The sequence below is a fragment of the Taudactylus pleione genome, unplaced genomic scaffold (assembly GCF_031769625.1).
Source record: "Taudactylus pleione unplaced genomic scaffold, aTauple2 ptg000105l, whole genome shotgun sequence".
Lineage (NCBI taxonomy): Eukaryota > Metazoa > Chordata > Amphibia > Anura > Myobatrachidae > Taudactylus > Taudactylus pleione.
The window spans coordinates 2,207,369-2,225,362 of record NW_028284507.1 but is presented as its reverse complement, the minus strand read 5'-3'; the positions used below and the strand labels follow the sequence as shown (position 1 = coordinate 2,225,362).

Here is a 17,994-nt window from a genome sequence, read left to right as displayed (position 1 = left end):
CTGTTCCCACCACACCTGGGTTTTTCTAACCGCCCCAGGTACCCCCTCCAAATGTTGACTACCTGTCACTCATTTTGAAAATAAATCCTCTCTGTGACTGCTATCACTAATCCATCGTCCCCCTAAGATGCCAGACTAAGAAGACATAGCTATGGTGCAGCAAACCTATGAATGCTGTTTTATACAGAAGTATATTGCCCCCCCCCTCCCTCTGCCTTTCCATAGCAGTCTGACAGGAGCCGAACATCACTGGTCCATTCTCTTATTGGCAATTATCATGGAATTCAATTGTTGTGTGTGTGCTCGTTGGAGTTATTCAATTGTTGCTCCGATTGGGCATGAGTGCCAATGGCGCCCAAATTTCTGCTCACACCCTCCCAAGGTGGCAAGCAGAAATCCATATAAAAAGTGGGTCTTTTGGGCACCCAAACAGCTATTAGGGCGCTCTTACCAGGACTTTAGATGGGTTTAGCTTCTTTACGCTTCTAAACCTTGTACATTTGGGCGTGACAAGCCATCTGCTAAACAATTGAATAGCTCCATTGGGCAACCATTACTTATGGGTGTGTAAAAAGAAAAATGGAATTCCCCCCTTAGTGACAATGATTGACTTAATATTGATGTGTAAAACCTAAAACTTGCAAACCCAAAAACATGTTGGCTGAGCTGAAATACCCTTTACTGACAAGTGGTAATCAACCTTTAATGATGATTACAATAGGTTCTTTAATCCTAGTTAAATGCACCTAAACATTTGTGTAAGTAAAGGAATAATATTAATAATTTTTCTAGTATGGCATATACACTATAGAGTATAGCTGCATACACACACAACGATTTTGTGAATGAACGATTGTAGTAAACGATTTTCGTTCATTTTTTTCAAGGGAAAAATTATCATAAATCGTTTACTAAAATCGTTCATTTACTAAATGTAATGAACTATTTTTTTGAACTGCAAACGATTTTTACATATTCCCTTAATGAAAATTGTTGAGTTGGTCAGTCTGACTGAACTACAAACTACAAACGTGAACGCGCATGAACGATAAACGTTCATCGTTTTAACTTAGAAAGTGAACAATTTTTTGAATGATTGAACGATAAACAATATCGTTAACGATAATCGTTCAAAAAATCGTTGTGCGTGTATGCACCTTATCTATATATTCATTAACTGTGCATAACTTGACATCTGGCCAAGGGTCCAGCAGGCTGGGGTTCGCATCGTGCCCTCCTCCCTGGCGGCCTGTATAGCAAGAGTATGGGGCGTCGCCTGACCGCCCATACACACAGCACGATGTACAGATATATACGCAGATATATTCGGCATCGGCTGCGCTGCACAGCCAACGTGATATGTCTGTGAACGACATATATATCATTTGTACACACTGGGCAGCGCACACATGATATATCGGCTGTTCAGTTGAAAACATAGACATGCATGACTACAATATCTGGTTCTCACCGCACCTTCCCAATAATCGTTGCAATTAGTGAATTGGCTTCATCCCATTTCTGTGTGCAACCTCAATAATCTAGATGGTAATAAGCACAAAGCAATGCAACTCACAGATCCTCTATAGCGTTGCGATGATCAGCTTGTGAGACAATTAGCTATTGACTGCATGCAACCAGTAATTAATGTATACCTACTGTATGTCTTATCTGGGAATGGTATGGTTGATGCCTTCAAATATTAAAGCAGCTTCCCTCGCAGTGGGTTAATAATATAGCATGGCAAGAGAATGCTATGGCTGTATTGTAACTTGTAGAAGTTAATGTTGTGATGGGGAAAAAAAAAACATGGAACCTTCTATTGCTATAGAGAGAGGAACTAGTGCACCCTGTATCCTCGGTTCTCCATTTGTCACAGTCAAGGAAGCAACCTGCAACCATAGCTCCATACAATGAATAAGTCCTGAAGAAGTAGGTTACTATTGCTCTACGGGGACCCCGGGAGCTCTGAGAGTGCTGGAAAGAAATGGGACTGACCTGAGAGATGATCTAGCAAAGGTGGAATAGGACATGCATTGCAAACTAGCATAAGCATCTAAATAAATGGCTAGCACAAACATGGATTTAGCAGTGGGGAAAAATGCCATTCTTCAAGCTGAAGCACGATTCTCTGTAGTATTACACGCCACTACACTCTTCATCTGCGGGGTTATCACACATGAATTATTTATACAGATTTTAACAAGATAAACCATGTCTGCAGCACATTCATACCAACAAGGCCATGTTTGAAATCCGTCAGAGATCCTAGAACCTCTGACATATAATCCATTCATCAAATGCACAAATGGCTATTAGAGACGAGGGAGTTAATTGTGTTTTGTGAAGGAGTGAGGGAGCCTGCATTGCATTGCAATGACAGCCTGGCTTCTATGTGGCTTTTCTCTGTCTCTACTACTTCATCCAGCAGGGGTCACTCTATAGCTGAAACTGAGGCACCAGAGCATCAGCAGTCTCTGGGAAAAAAAAAATATTCTTCAGAATCCCAGCTGCTTTCCAACACAGCTACATGGCAGTGTAAACCTTCACAGCTATAGAGAAAAAGCAGGACGGCAATACTAAACTTGGGGTTACAGACATCCCCCATTTGGTTTTATGGCATTTGACAGCACCAAGTAGGAGATGGGACAGAGAATGGATCTTTAAGGATGGCAGGCGCTGGTGGGCAAGGCATGTTAGGTATTGCGAAGATTTTGCACAGAAGTTGTATACCTTTCCCTGCATCCTGTATCACTCACTTCATACTGCATTCAAATACCAGGAATTCCTTTCTCATCTAAATAGCCTTTCCAAGCTACAGGAGACTTCTCCACCTATTCATCTCTCTATTAGAGATCGATGAAGAAAATAAGGAGATAAACTTTGCAATATAAAAATTATCCTATATACATATACTGAAGGGAGGGGGGGCTGAGTCTGGCAACAGGATGGTTTGACACAGAGACCTGTATGGACCATGAAGGAACTGCTGCTTCATAATTAACAGGCAGAAGAGGAAACATTTCCAGAGACGATCCCTGAGAAAAGGACGAGGGAATTGCAGGGAGACAGAGGATGGGTAAGTGAAGTTTCTAGCATGCTGCTTACAAAGACCATTCATGTAGATGTTTGCGTAAAGCCTGCGAGCTTCATTTCACTTGCTCTATTCAGCATTAGCGTGTCAAATAAAACACACAAGGTGATGCCATTCTGTGTGCATTGAATGCAACATGCAAAATACAAATAGGCATATCTGGAGGTATACGTTTATAATCTACCTAGATGATCATCTGGTTTTGCCTGTTTATAATCTCTACAGTATGTAGATCTGTCCTATTTTACATTTAGGCATACACATCTATGCTACATAGATAAAGGTATAGAACCACGTAAACAAACACTTTGTTGGGCTTTACACCTGTAGGTAGCAGCAGGTAGGCAAATCCTAATCTCACAATAAACTATAATATTGGGATATTTACCTGCTTTGACAATGCACCCTCATCTATTTACACTGTTCTACTGCATCCTCACCCAATGTGATACTCCCATCCCATTATCTATTGTTTAAACTTGATCCCCTGTCCACAGGCTAGGGGCGGAAGTTGCACAATGTACTGTGTGTTGCATAGCTCCTGTTCCATGCACAGGATCAGAGCCAGACTCAGTGCATTGCCCATGGTGTAAGAAAGCTGAGAGGGGATGCAATATTATTCAGGCTTTCTACACAGTGCAAAAGGAGTCATCCCCAGCTCCTGAATCTGATGCATTCATTTCACAGTCATAGAGAAGCCCCTTTAGTAGCAGTCAACAAGGAAATGCCAGCTGGGTTTTTACCATTTTAACCCTTTCCCTTACCGCATTGGCCTCTTTAGGTTTTAGTAACGGATGCTATTAGGATGAAGCTAGGGCGGGAGTAAGTAGGGTTAATAGAACCCGGGCTGCATGCTCAAAAAAATGTCACCACATATGTCTAATCTCTCTCAGTCTGCAACACTGCTAATATTTAACCTCTCCTCTGCAATCCTTTTACTGAGCCTCTCTGCAAGCAAAAATTCAATTTGTCTTTCCAAATTTCTGGTCCTCTTCCAGATATCACCAGCACAATTAGCAAGGTCAGATACACCCCTCGCTTTTCATCTGAAAGATAGCAGACAAAAAATAAAAATAATCATGGAACAGCAGTGATAGGAAATCTACCTTCATAATGCATAGAAAAGGTTAAGTAATTTAACCAGCTGTTTTTTCCCCCATATAGATTGTTCATTAGAGGCAACAATATGCAAACACTGCATCACTTTAATTAAATTCCAGCCACTAGGAGTTATATTCAGGGGAAAAAAAGGACAATTCATTCAGCCTTAACCCTATCCCCTTGTTCCAGATTGTCCATCTTCCTGTTACAGTCCGAATCTAGCAGCTCATTTCAACTCCATCCAAGATGGGTTTGTATTCAGTGTAACATCATAGCAAAATCTGCCGACAGTCCACGCATATATTGCATTCACATACGTGCAGCTTTATAAGGTCTGCCATGCGTGTGGATCGTTTGCATAGCTTGAAAAGTTGCAGGACTGATGACCATAGAATTTACTATTGAGATAAACTAACATCACATATTTAAAATAATGTATACGTATCATCTGATTCTAAATCGGGCTGTGCAGAAATGTTGTGTTATATGTACTGAAGACCTATTTCAGGGGTGTGTCAAACTATTTGGGAATGAGGTTGGTTCAGTCTGGAATTACGGACGGAGACCCCACATTAATGGGACTGTCTCATATCAAGTCATGAACAGGTCTCCTTTAAGAAAGACCATATTAACAACATGGTGTAAAAGAGGCTTAGAGGGAGCTTGTTTTTGCGTTTTTTTTTATTTGATTAGATTTAATTAAAACAATTAATCTCAGCACTGCTAAGGGGGCTTTTGCTAGGGGAGGAGGTTAAGAGAACTCTTTCAGTCAATGCCTTTCTTAAGGTTCACAGATTTCAATGCACTGTATCTTTGCAATATTGCAGGGTTCCAACTGATGAAGCAGCTGAAAGGCATGAGTTTGACGCTGATACTGCTGCCTACTCTCGTAGTGGTGATTGTTGTGGGGGCACAGAAAGCTTGTCCAAAGAACTGCCGATGTGATGGGAAAATTGTGTACTGTGAGTCCCATGCCTTCAGAGACATCCCCCAGAATATTTCAGGTGGCTCCCAGGGATTGTCTCTGCGTTACAACAGTATCCAAAAGTTGAAATCGAACCAATTCTCCGGCCTTAACCAGCTGCTCTGGCTTTACCTTGACCATAACTACATTAGCTTGGTGGATGAGGATGCTTTCCAAGGCATCAGGCGGCTAAAGGAACTTATTCTGAGCTCTAACAAAATCACCAACCTGGCCAATGCCACTTTCCACCCTGTCCCAAACCTGAGAAATTTGGACCTTTCATATAACAAGCTGCAAACGCTCCAATCTGAGCAGTTCAAGGGTCTTCGTAAGCTTATAAGTTTGCATCTACGTTCCAACTCATTGAAAACAGTTCCAGTTCGGGTTTTCCAGGACTGTCGGAACATGGAATTTTTAGATGTGGGATACAACCGGCTCAGGAGTTTGTCTCGCAATGCCTTTGCTGGCCTCCTGAAGCTGAAGGAGCTCCACCTGGAACACAATCAGTTCTCAAAAGTGAACTTTGCTCACTTCCCTCGCCTATTCAATCTGCATTCTCTTTATTTACAGTGGAATAGGATCAGGTCCATCAGCCAAGGATTAACTTGGACTTGGAGTGCCCTGCACAACCTTGATTTGTCAGGAAATGACATACAGAACATTGAACCTGGCACATTCCAATGTCTCCCCAATCTGCAGAAGCTCAACCTGGATTCAAACAAACTCACTAATGTGACCCAGGAGACCATAAATGCTTGGATATCTTTGACCTCTATAACACTTTCTGGAAACATGTGGGAATGCAGCAAAACAATATGTCCTCTTGTCTTCTGGCTTAAGAACTTTAAGGGAAACAAGGAGAGCACCATGATCTGTGCTGGTCCCAAGCACATCCAAGGCGAGAAGGTCATTGATGCAGTGGAAACCTACAATATCTGCAATGAAACCCCTGTATTGGTGACTGAAAGAGCTTATCAGACAACCAAAGCACCCCCAAAACCACAATTTATACCTAAGCCAACAGTGTACAAGTTGGAGAGCGTTCCTCCAACTTTATACACTCCAAGCCCTTCTCCAGGTCTGCAGACACCCATGGCCGAGCAAGAATATGAGCATGTTTCGTTCCATAAAATCATAGCTGGGAGCGTGGCCCTTTTCCTGTCTGTGGCCATGATCCTGTTAGTCATCTACGTATCGTGGAAACGGTACCCAGCCAGCATGAAGCAGCTGCAGCAAAACTCCATGATGAAGAGGAGGCGGAAAAAGGCCAGAGAATCAGAAAGACAAATAAACTCCCCGTTACAGGAGTATTATGTGGACTACAAACCCTCCAACACAGAACCCATGGATGTATTGGTTAATGGATCAGGACCCTGTACATATACAATCTCTGGCTCCCGGGAATGTGAGGTATGAAAACTCGAAAAAAGCTAGAAATTATAAACATTTTGCTGCTGTTAAAAGTCGAGGTAAAAATCTGTGACATTTCAGTTTTTCCCAATCTCTATGATGAGTTATCAGGCTTGATAGATACAAAACTTTTTGAGTATTTTTTTACGTTTCATAGTTTTCATTGTTTTTTTTGTTTTTTATCGACTTTGGTGTAAGGTTGGTTTAAGTAAAGTCAGCAGGAAAAAGAGGGTTTTTTTATTTTTAAAAAAATGTATTTCTTCTTTTCCTGGGAGCTGGGACGTGAAGGAAGTCCGTTGAAGGATGAGATTTGAATAAGACTTTTTCCAATGGCAGGAGAGAGTGCTTGCCAAGTGGGGCAGATAGGGACAAAACCCTAGAGATCCCGTAATGAAAAGGGCATTCTGTGCCTGTTGTGTGATTTCTTTGCCATTATCGCACAGTTTTTATGGACTAATGAAAGGATTTGTCACATTATAAAAAAGGAAAACAAAAAAGCAAACAAACAAAAACAGCGACACAAAATAAAAAACAAAACATACATTTTTTTTTGTCTGGAAATCAAGAGGAGCTAAAGCCAAAGAAAACAACTTATGTTTTTTGTTTTTTTTTCTTCCTTGTTTCATGGACAAAAGAAAGAGATCATGGTTACTTTTACTAACATTTTGATACATTAAATATGATTTGCCTTATGGAAAGATAAGACTGCCTTACTTCCGAATGATTGACAGTCATCAAATTCATTTTGTAACTGTTTATATGCGCACCAATAACACTAAACCACATATTGAACTCAAACAAATGAAAACGGTTTGGCTGCTGCTTAGCAGAATTAAAATAAAATATATGTTTTACTATTGGTGCAGAGACAAATAAATCCATGGATATTCATCTGGCGGCAGAGGTTACACAAAAATCCTTTCAGTATTCCACGCCTGATTGCTCAGGGAGACTGAGCTGTTTTAACCCATTCTCTGCTGAAGGGGTTAATTGCAGCTTAGCAAAACACTCTTTATTTTTTCTTTCGTTATTTTAATGCTGGTAATTTTGAGGTTACTTGTATATACAAATGAATATTTACTTTGAAATACGTATTTTAATAATGAGAATAATAGCAAAGAAAATGATGGCATCTATTGTATGTTTAAAGCTGACATGTGAGATAAGCAGGCACTGTACGGTAGCTCAGTGTTGAATATGTACAGAAAAGGTTCGGGACAGTATAATGCTGGGCACTATGTTGCCACTCTTTAGATAGTCTGAGCCCCCATTGGTTTGTTATGAAGGAGTTCACTGAGCGCCCCCTATTGGTGATAGACAGCTGGGAAGCTGGAATCCCACTCTCTGCCAACTGATCAACCCTGAATATGTTGCCCATCCACTGCGTTATTTGCTTGGCTGCTGTTCCAGAATTGGCAGTGCTGAATAAATCCGTCTGATGTATAATATGTCAAATTACACACGCTGAACTTAACTCGTGTGATAGGAATCATCTCTTTCTTGTTTACACAAAAATAATAACATGTGATCAAACATTTCTGCCTTTTGTTTTCCTTTGAAAGCAAGTGCCCAGGCTATAGTATTGGACTTGGATACAATAATGGGGTATGGAATAGAGCCTGAGGCACACAATATCAGTCTATGCTGGCATAACAAAGGTTCTATAGTAAACTGATAGCACATCAAATATGTATAGAAATGGATTCAAATGTAGAAATGTTCAGTTCCATTAAAAGCCCTTAAATCTAAAACATAACTTACGTGCACATGTGTGTATATATATATATATATCTATATACACTGTACACACACACATATTTGTATACTATATTGTTATATATAAATTATAGTATCTATAATGATAACTATTGTATCCTTTAGCAAGATCTCTACATTGTCTATATTTCTTTTGTTGAAAGGGCCACTTTTGCCTCTATATAGACCATTGCAGCCGCAGACAAGCGGTTATAATATTAGTAGTAAACCCTGATATCTGTGAATTTTACTCAGATATAATTACGTTTTTACTTTGACTTTTTATTGTTTTCAGGTGTTGGTCTCAGCCAATGGTTACACTGTAACATGCACCATCCTTGATTTTATAAGTGACTGTGTGGTCTATTTATTAATGTCTGGTGACAGGGCTGATTCTCTAGTGCCGCTTATCACGGCAATGGAAAATCACCTATCACCGTTATTTGTTCTTCAAATGTTGCCGAGGTAATACTGGCCAGGAGCTGTAAGGGTTAACTTACCGCTCCGCCAATCTGAGAGGCCCATGGGTGGCTCAGCCAGCGAGAGTTGTATGCACAGTTCCACTAATTAAAAAAGAAATAATACAAATGAAATGGAAAAAAAAAGTAAAAGTTTTAAATATATATATATATATACACACACACACACAAATATGTATATGGGGCACACTATGAATAAAACAAATGTTTATTCTATTTCTTATGTTCAGAAGGACTGTGGCGGTACTTGTATAGCTACATTCCTTGTTAAATAGGTTTTCTCGTGCTTAGAAATAGGATGTTATTGCCAATGAGATCTGCTGAATATTACCACCAGTGTGGTGATTCCTTGAGATAATACATTTTGCCATTTATTAAATAGACCTCCTGTGAGGTAAACAGATTCAACAAAATGGCCATTGGACCTAAAATACATTAATTACTAGTTCCACAAAGACATATGTACAGTAAAATGCTTCTGCCTTATCAGGACTGAAAATATTGGGCAGAAAGTATGAACTTACTGTTCTGTCCAACTTATGAACATACCTATTAACTTTTTGATAACCGACTGGGAAAGGCTAGAGAAGGAGGTCCAGCTGGAAAGTGCAAGGTTGTGGTAGAGTCAGTTTTATCATTAAGGCCAATCATGTGTTCCCAAAATGGGTGCCGTGGCACCCTGGGGTGCCTCAGGGCACTTGCATGGGTGCTCTCGGGTTGGTGGTCTGGGACCAAATTAAGTAAAAAAATATGTACAAAGAAGCCCAAACCTGTCCTCCACCACAAAAGTGAACCTTAGGATGACAGATAAGCACAATTTACTTACTTTTATCATTTTTTAAGAATTTCTCAATAAGACATTTTTGGCATAGGGGTGCCATGAAAAAAACGCTGATACTCTAGGGCAGGGATGGGGAACCTCAGGCCCAGGGGCCGTATAAGGCCCGCGGAATCGTTTGGTCTGGCCCTCTGCGCTTTTTTCTGCTAGCTTCATCTGGCAAGCAGGGTGCCTAGAATGGCACCCTGCAGCCAGAATCTGTGCAGTAGTGCCGCTTGGGGCATCCTTAGCTGCCCTTACAGCTCCCTGGAGCATCCTCAGGATGCTCTGGGCATTGCTGCAATTACCAGCGATTGTGGCCCCACCCCTGTGTGACATCACATGGAGGGGGCGTGGCATGCACAAGGCCCGCAAATAATGTTATATATATCAAAATGGCCTTCGGCAGAAAAAAGGTTCCGCACCCCTGCTCTAGGGTGCCGTGATTCAAGAAAGTTTGGTAACCACTGCGTTATACAATGCCGCAATTCATGATTATGTAATTTGCCACAAATTCTAGGCTTGTCCACTTCAGTGTGGAAGCGGGGAGGATCCAAGAGGCTATCCTACTCCCCTGGGAGTGCAGAAGGAGTTTCAGGATTCTCTCGGGGCTGTAGGCAACAATAAAACTGGGTACACCTTAGACGATTTTTTAAGCGATTTGTCGTTTTCCGACAGAGTGGAATGACAAATCGTTCAAATCGTCCAGTGTGTACGCACTTGTGCGATCCCGCAACGTCGTCCTTCAGATCTGCTGTACATGCTGCTGAATCGGGGGATATTGAGAACGATTTTCAGCAAAACTGTGCAGTGTGTATGCGCTACCGGATGACCAGGCGATATGATAACATTATATAGTTAACGATGAAACGACCCAATGACACACGATATACATAGTGTATCTTTTGTCTGGGAGTGTAAGGGAAATCGGGACGACCATCGTATCGTTTGCACATCGTCTAATGTGTACCCAGCTTAACATAGCAGATATCCTGTTGTTCACATGTATGTGATGGGGAAATGGTCAAAAAACACATGAAAATTGCTAGATGCATTTTAGAAAAGCATTTGAACCTGTTTTCCATGTGCGCAGCATTGCACTTTTACCCAGAATGCAATAGCCTCCGGGTTGCCAACACTTGGTTTTAAATTTTTTTAAAAATAGCGCTTTAAATCCCGCAGCTAAATCACCGAACCATCGGCACTTTCGACAACCCTGTGTCTGCTCCATTTGGCCCACAATCTATTATACTGGTAATGATTCTCTTTAGAGAAATCAGCAGTCATGAGCTCTTTTTATATTTATTTATTTATTTTCTTAACACAAAAGCTTCATGACTGTATTGATTCTAATACCAAAACTTCATTACTACATTGATTTCTCAGCAATTATGAAGCTGTGCTATAATCATATTGGTTTTGTATTTGAGGTCATCCTCTCCATTATTAGCCTGTAGTGTTGTACTAATTTTTCTCCTGGGAGAGTGCACTAAATCCAGCACAGCCTTCATGTCCTATAGCCTCCTCTGCGTATGAGAGCAGTAGAGCTGGGTGGTATATGGGAAGCCAGCATAGTGCAGTCTGGAGGTGTCCAGCAGTCTGTGCAGAGAGCCTGCTCACAGGTCAGATTCCTTTTTTATACAGTACCTCACAGCTCTCTCTCTGCTGTGTTGACGGTACAATTCCAGCTCAGGACTGAACCGGAATTGTACCGTCCGGCGCTGAACTCTCTGATGTCTCCCCTTTAGCACACAGGACAATATAATGACATAATGTAATACATTAGAGCACCTGTTGACAGGTCTTTTTATATATATAATATATAAATATATAATATAATATATAATAGAATGACATAATATAATGACATTAGAGCACCTGTTGACAGGTCTTTTTTATATTGCTGCAGAACTGAGAAGCCATCTGACTCCCCCTTAATTTGGAACACATACAGAAAAAAAAAATATTTTTTTATTAAAAGAGAATTTAAAAATCATGAAGCTACATCATATGCAACAAGTTCACAACAAAGATTATACTCTCGAAGGGGCATATTTATTAATTATTGAGACTTGGTCCGATGAAAATAATTTATTCTCGCTGCAATAAGAAATTACGTATCGCAGCAATGTATGAATATTCACATGCAATGACTGGGGCTCCGATATTAATGGGACTCTGCAATGTGTAATAGTAAAGTGATAGCTGCTCGGGACTCGGACCGTGCTACTGTGCATGCTAGGTCTACTGACTGCGCATGCATGTGGGGAGTGTCGTGGGGAGGGATTCTACGGGTTCCTCTCCTGGTGACTTTAGTGGAGTGTTGGCCATAGGCTACAATGGCCAACGCCATCTACCAGGGCCAGGCTCTGTAATGTGAAGCGCCATGTGGCATTTTAGCATGTGGAGGACATCTCCGATATCTGCTGCATTCCACCGTATATACCTCAAGGGGATCATTAGTATTTGCAAGAGATGAGCGGTTTGGTTTTGGCTCTGGTCTTCCCGTCTAGTTCCGATCTCTGAATAAGGCAAAATATCATCTTTCACGCACAAGGATGATGTTTTCTTCATGAAAGATGAAGTTTTATTTGTGGGTTTTTTTCGGGGGACATCCTGTATATATTGTTTGATAAATATGCCCTTAGCTGTCCTAAAAGAAGTATAGTAATATTTCTAAAAACTAAAACACAAAAAAGCTGCCAAGAGTCATTATTAGGTCTGACTGCAGCCCCCAAATTATGCAGATATCGCTAAGCTGTTGTTGCTGTTTAATATACTGTAGTAAATAGTTATCAATGTCATCAAAACAAAAATTTAAAAAAATTATTCAAGTGCATTTAAATAAAGCAGAAGTAATTGCTTATTTTTATATCCATTAGCAATTTTAAAGCTAAACTGATTAAAGTTTGCCTGTGGCCCACATACACACTTCCTAAACTGACCTGTAATGACTGATAGACCTGTCCATACCATAAATAAGCAGCCTCTGGGTGTGATGCTGTGATGGATGCATGGTAGGCGTAATTTGTCAAAAAAAAGTGTGCACGTGGTAATAGTGTATTCATAGCCATACAGTGTGCTTACACACATCACATGATGCGTCCTGCTGTGCAGCAGACTTATGTCATACTGTCGGCATACATATTAGCTAGTGATTAGCACAGGAAAAGATTGCTAACATTTGCCTTGAAAAAAGAATTTGCAATTAGGCTTGATAATAAACAACAGAGGGCCTAATTCACTACGGATCGCAATATAGCGTATGCACGCAGTTCAACTGTGATAATCCATAGCGATCGCAATGGCACTGCAGCACTACATAAGGACGCCCACTTCATCTACACGCAAGACTGCGAAAACATCGGTACAATCGAGTACCATCGGACCCATACACACAGTTAAAGCAGGTCAGACCCCACTCAGGAATTGCTAACTTCAGCGCACACTATGAGGCCTCAGGCTGGTGGTATCGCAGTGGATAATTTATGGACGCCCATACAACGGCCTTGAAATGCACTGGCATGTCTGCGTTCGCCCTACCGCCCCCCGTCACCACCCACAAACGGCACTTCCTGTCAATCACTCTGCGATGGGCCTGCGTAGCTTCTGCGATCGCATTTCCTATAGCAGTGGCCGGTTTGTGCACGTGCATTTGCGATGCAAGCGCAGTACGCAGTAATCGCCCAATTGCGTGCGCCTTAGCAACTGCGATCTTTGCTGAATCAGGCCCAGATATGAAAGTACCAAAAATAGTATTCTTAAAATATGCACATAAAATCCTATAATATATGCACGATCAATGAAGACAGCACCAGTCAGCTTCAGGGGTGAATGCGCAATCAGCCAATTAAAAGCGTCTAGTCAGTGCCGGCGACCATCACCATCATCACTAGCTTCTGTTTGCACAAGCCCTCAGGCGCCCATAATTAATACGGCTTTGAGAGGCGTAACTACATTCCAGGGCTCGTCTGCAATAGTTATAATTATATGAATACGCACTTACTTTACTGTCTACTTTAGACCACCCGTTTCCTCCCCATCCCGCAGACATTAGTGAAGGTTGAAGAAACTATGGCTTATGCGCTTATTCTGACTCAGCAACACGTCCTTGGTGACTGTGAAGTACTTGCAGATCACCCTGCTTCTTATCCCTTGTTTGCCACAGTTCTTTTTTAGAAAGAGGAAAGAGGTGTCTAATAGCAAAGAGGTTAGAATGTCTCCTCTGTGGGAACAGCCCGGAAAGGGGATACAGGTGTTCGATGGGAGCAGGGCCAGACTACTTACATTATTAGGCTCTGCCCCTTTATGGCAAAATGCAGTGAATCGCACGTATATGAATAGAGGTGGGGCCAAAATGATGCAATTCCAGGTATTATTCTCCCCATCCTTCCCAGTTCACTAGAAAGTGGGTGTGATGCATAGTTGCCGACATTCAGCTCCCTCCTTCCGGGAGGGAGCTGAATGCCTGCACACAGCGGGGGGGCGTGGCTGGACGCTGACTCCTCATGGGGGCGGGGTCAGGGGCGTGTCCGCATGATTGCGTCATCGTGCCCTTGCCCCGGTCTACACAATGCCGAAAATAAAGGCATTGTGAAGCAGGGGGTGGAGCCACGATGATGCAATTTAACGCGAATCGCGTCATCGGGTCCCCCGCTGCGGGGGGTTTCTAGCTGTAGTCGGGGGGGTCAGGCGGCAGCTGGGAGGCTTGCCTGCCTTTCCGGGGGGTCGGGAGCGGCATCCGATATTCGGTAGGCTCCCGACCAAATTGGGAGGGTAGGCAAGCCTGGTGTGATGCGGCAGGAGTACCCACTCTTCCGAGAGCCCGGGGGACTACCCAAAAAATCATGAGTCTCCCGCAGGTTTTGGGAGAGTAGTTAAGTATGGAATATGATTTATTCCAAACCACCGACAACCATCATATGCTGCTCACCCCTCAATCTTAAACTCCTCTTGCTAACATATACAGTATAACAAGCAGCACTTAAAGCAGTGGAGGGTAAAACCCATGTCAATCTATTAAATCAAATAAGACATTAAATATGACATGTCCAGATAGATGGCTATAACAAACTTTCATTTGTTTTCAACTTCTATACTGTCTGATAATCCTCTCGTTGCAGCTGGCATTAGGTAGGACATGCCAAGAGAAAAGGAAGAGCTTGATAAAAGTTCTATAGCTTTGCAATATAACTACTAGTAGCTGCAGATAACACATGGGCTATAGATAGCTTTCTCAGTATATGAATCAGAAATAATGTTCATTACCCGCACTTTGAATGTGATACTCAGTATACAGAGCTGGTTACCATGGTAGCCGGAGGTAAGGGTGACATCACCACAAGAGGGCAGGCTGTACAGGCTCTGTGTTACCTGATAAGAAAGATGTTTAACATTATCCCTCTGTGTTATAAACAAGTGACCCTGTTACTGTCTATTATAGAATAAATAGCATTTTGATACTACACTGTGAATACCATCACTAACTCATCTAGGCATGCATTCCTGCTGCATGATCACAAGAATATCACAAAAAAACATAAACATTAGAAATATAGAAATTATGCTCACAATGATCACAATAGACATGTGGTCAGCGCACACTATAAATGGATCTATAGAATGTTATAGGAATCCTGCCAGCATGAGGGTAAATATGTCTGAAGGGGAATGAGTGTGTGGCATGGACTAGTTGGGGTGTGCTGTTTATATTATACATATAGTAGGTGTATAGATCAGGGTCTGATTGTCATTGTACAACATAGAGACCATTCCCTTATCCTCTATGTATCATAAAGAGCTTAATTGCTGTGGTATAAAGTCCATTGCCATATAGTGCCTTGTCAATGTTGGCCCAATGTTACATATATAGAGCCCATGCCCTGGTGGCTCAATGTACAGCATTCATTTCATGGTGGATCATTTTTGCCATGTCATAGCAATCTCCTGGTGGCCTAATACTGTATGTCTATATATTGCACAGTACCTAGTGGTCCAGTGTAGTCATGCTGTATATTGTTTAGTCCTTCATGGCCCGTTTTAACCATTTATTTCTTAGTTTTGCCATATATAGTCTTGTTTCTAGTGGTCCAGTTTGCCCTACAGAGTTGTCACTGGTAGCCCAATGGGGGCAATTCAATTGAATGTGATATGAATAGTGCGTGAAGGAGTTCCCAGAGCTATTCATTTGTTTACCCCGCGCTAGGCACTTAGGCCCGTATTCAATTTGAGCTGAGCCGCGATACTTTTTCGCCTCCCAGACTTTTCGCCTACATCGCGTGTTTTGCAGGCGGAAAAGTATGGCGCGCGTGCCCGCGAATCACCGTATTCAATTTGAAAGTAGGCGAAAACGGGACACGGCGAAACTTAAACAAGCGGAAAGTATAGACAGATTTGGGGAAATCAGCCTGACACCCCCCAAAAGATGCTCTGACATGGGGGTTCTCTATGATACCCCCCGATTTGGCTTGCTGAAGGTATTTGGTGTTTTTAAACGGGCTCAATAGCTGCTAAATAGCGTTTTTGTATAAGTGGTGAAGAATAGTATTCAGGAGGTTTTTTGGCAGAAAATAAGTTATCCCAGCAAATTTGGGGTACTTGAAAATGGGGGACAGCATATTTTAAAGTTGCTAAAGTTAAGTTTTAAAAAACGTGAAAAATCCACCTGCCGCAAGCCCCTGCAATGAAAAAAACACTTGGGGCATACTTGGGGACCCCCCCAGAGTCAGGTTCGCTAGTTTTTAACTTTCTCCCCCAACATTTTTTTTTCCACCCCCAAATTCAAAGTGATTTTTTGGGGTGTCCTTAAGTGTTTTTTACATTTTTTTGTGACACAGTTTACCTTTGGGGGACTGTCTGAAGGCTGCACGGGGGTTCCCGCAACATTGCACCCCAAAACCCCAATTCTGCGCTTTTTTCCGCCTGCTATTCATAGGCGGAACTTTTTCACCTATTACATTGCATTGACTTTCCGCCTATTTCAAATTGAATACGGAGTAAAATCAAAACAGGCGAAAATGACGTCATCGGTGAAAAGTTTCCGCCAAAAACACGTGAAAACGGGTTTTCGCCTCGAATTGAATAAGGGCCTTTGTTGGGCTAACAGCGTGGTGAATTAAATAGCTCCGGGAACCCTTCCAGGTGCTATTCACATCGAACTCAATTGAATTGCCCCCAATGATGCTACTTATCTTCTCATTCCAAACCCTTCACTGAACTGAAGCAGTTTGAAGTTCAGTGCAGGACACAAAGATGATTGATATGAGTCAATAATTGAACAGACGTATACTGTAGCCCCCAGCTTCCCCAGGACACATGGCATGCAGGGTTACCAGATTAGGCATGTACTAAATACAGACATGCAGTTGAAGTAACTGCAATGCACTGTATATATATGTAACTGTCTTGATAAAGGAGGTTTTTCCGAAACGTTGACTGTTACCCTGTAGCAGTTCGTTCTTTTATAAGAGTCTCTTGGAGTGCCTTCCATTATTCTGCTTGTTACACATACTGATGGGAACGGCACCGGAGCTGTCTTTGCTGATTATTATATATGAGTGCCGGACCACCATTGCTGCTATATATATATATATATATATATATATATATACATAAAGGATGAGTCTCCCGTATCCGAAATGCTCGGTTTATTGGAATTCGGAATATTACATGTACTAGAATATTTGCATACTATTATGAAATATCTTGGGAAAGAACCCAAATCTAAACACATGATGCATTTATGTTTTATATACACCTTATACACACAGCCTGCAGGTAATTTTATACAATATTTTCAATAATTTGTGGCTTAAACAAAATGTGTGTACTTTGAACCATCAAAAAGCTAAAGTTTCACTATCATAGTCCTGCTAAAAAACTCTGTATTTCAGAATATTTGGATTTGGGAGACTCAACCTGTATCTATATATATATATATATTTTGTCTTCTTACACATCTTAGATTCATACTTTATACCAAGTAGACCATATATATATATATATATATATATATCTATATCTATATATATATCTATATCTATATATATATATATCTATATATATATGGTCTACTTGGTATAAAGTATGAATCTAAGATGTGTGAGAAGACAAAAAATAAATAAAATGTGAAGTCAAGGCATACTGTACTGTTAAAGTACAACTGTTGTTTATACACGATGGAGACATTTTGGGACAGGGACAATATCGAGAAAATACAAATGCCGCAAGCAGAGCTTTTCATGACTGAACATGTAGTTTCAGACAAGAGTGAAAATCCCAAATATGAATTTTTCGAGTTCAGCCTTTGCTTTGTCATTCAGTTCTATACAGTGTTTGTAACCTCCTCATTTTGTAAAATGTATCATCTGTGATT

At 41.3% G+C, this 17,994-nt stretch overlaps 1 protein-coding gene across 2 annotated transcripts in view; it reads left to right on the top strand.

Moving 5' to 3' along the window:
• Positions 1 to 2,512: 2,512 nt before the first annotated feature.
• LRRTM4 (leucine rich repeat transmembrane neuronal 4) overlaps positions 2,513 to 17,994 on the top strand; it is a 624,795-nt gene continuing 609,313 nt past the window's right edge. For both annotated transcript variants that reach the window (XM_088470863.1, XM_088470864.1), the window contains exons 1-2: positions 2,513 to 3,079; positions 5,023 to 6,569. In XM_088470863.1, coding sequence (XP_088326989.1) covers positions 3,076 to 3,079; positions 5,023 to 6,569 — 1,551 coding nt within the window. In that variant the 5' untranslated portion in view covers positions 2,513 to 3,075. The remainder of the gene's footprint in view (positions 3,080 to 5,022; positions 6,570 to 17,994) is intronic.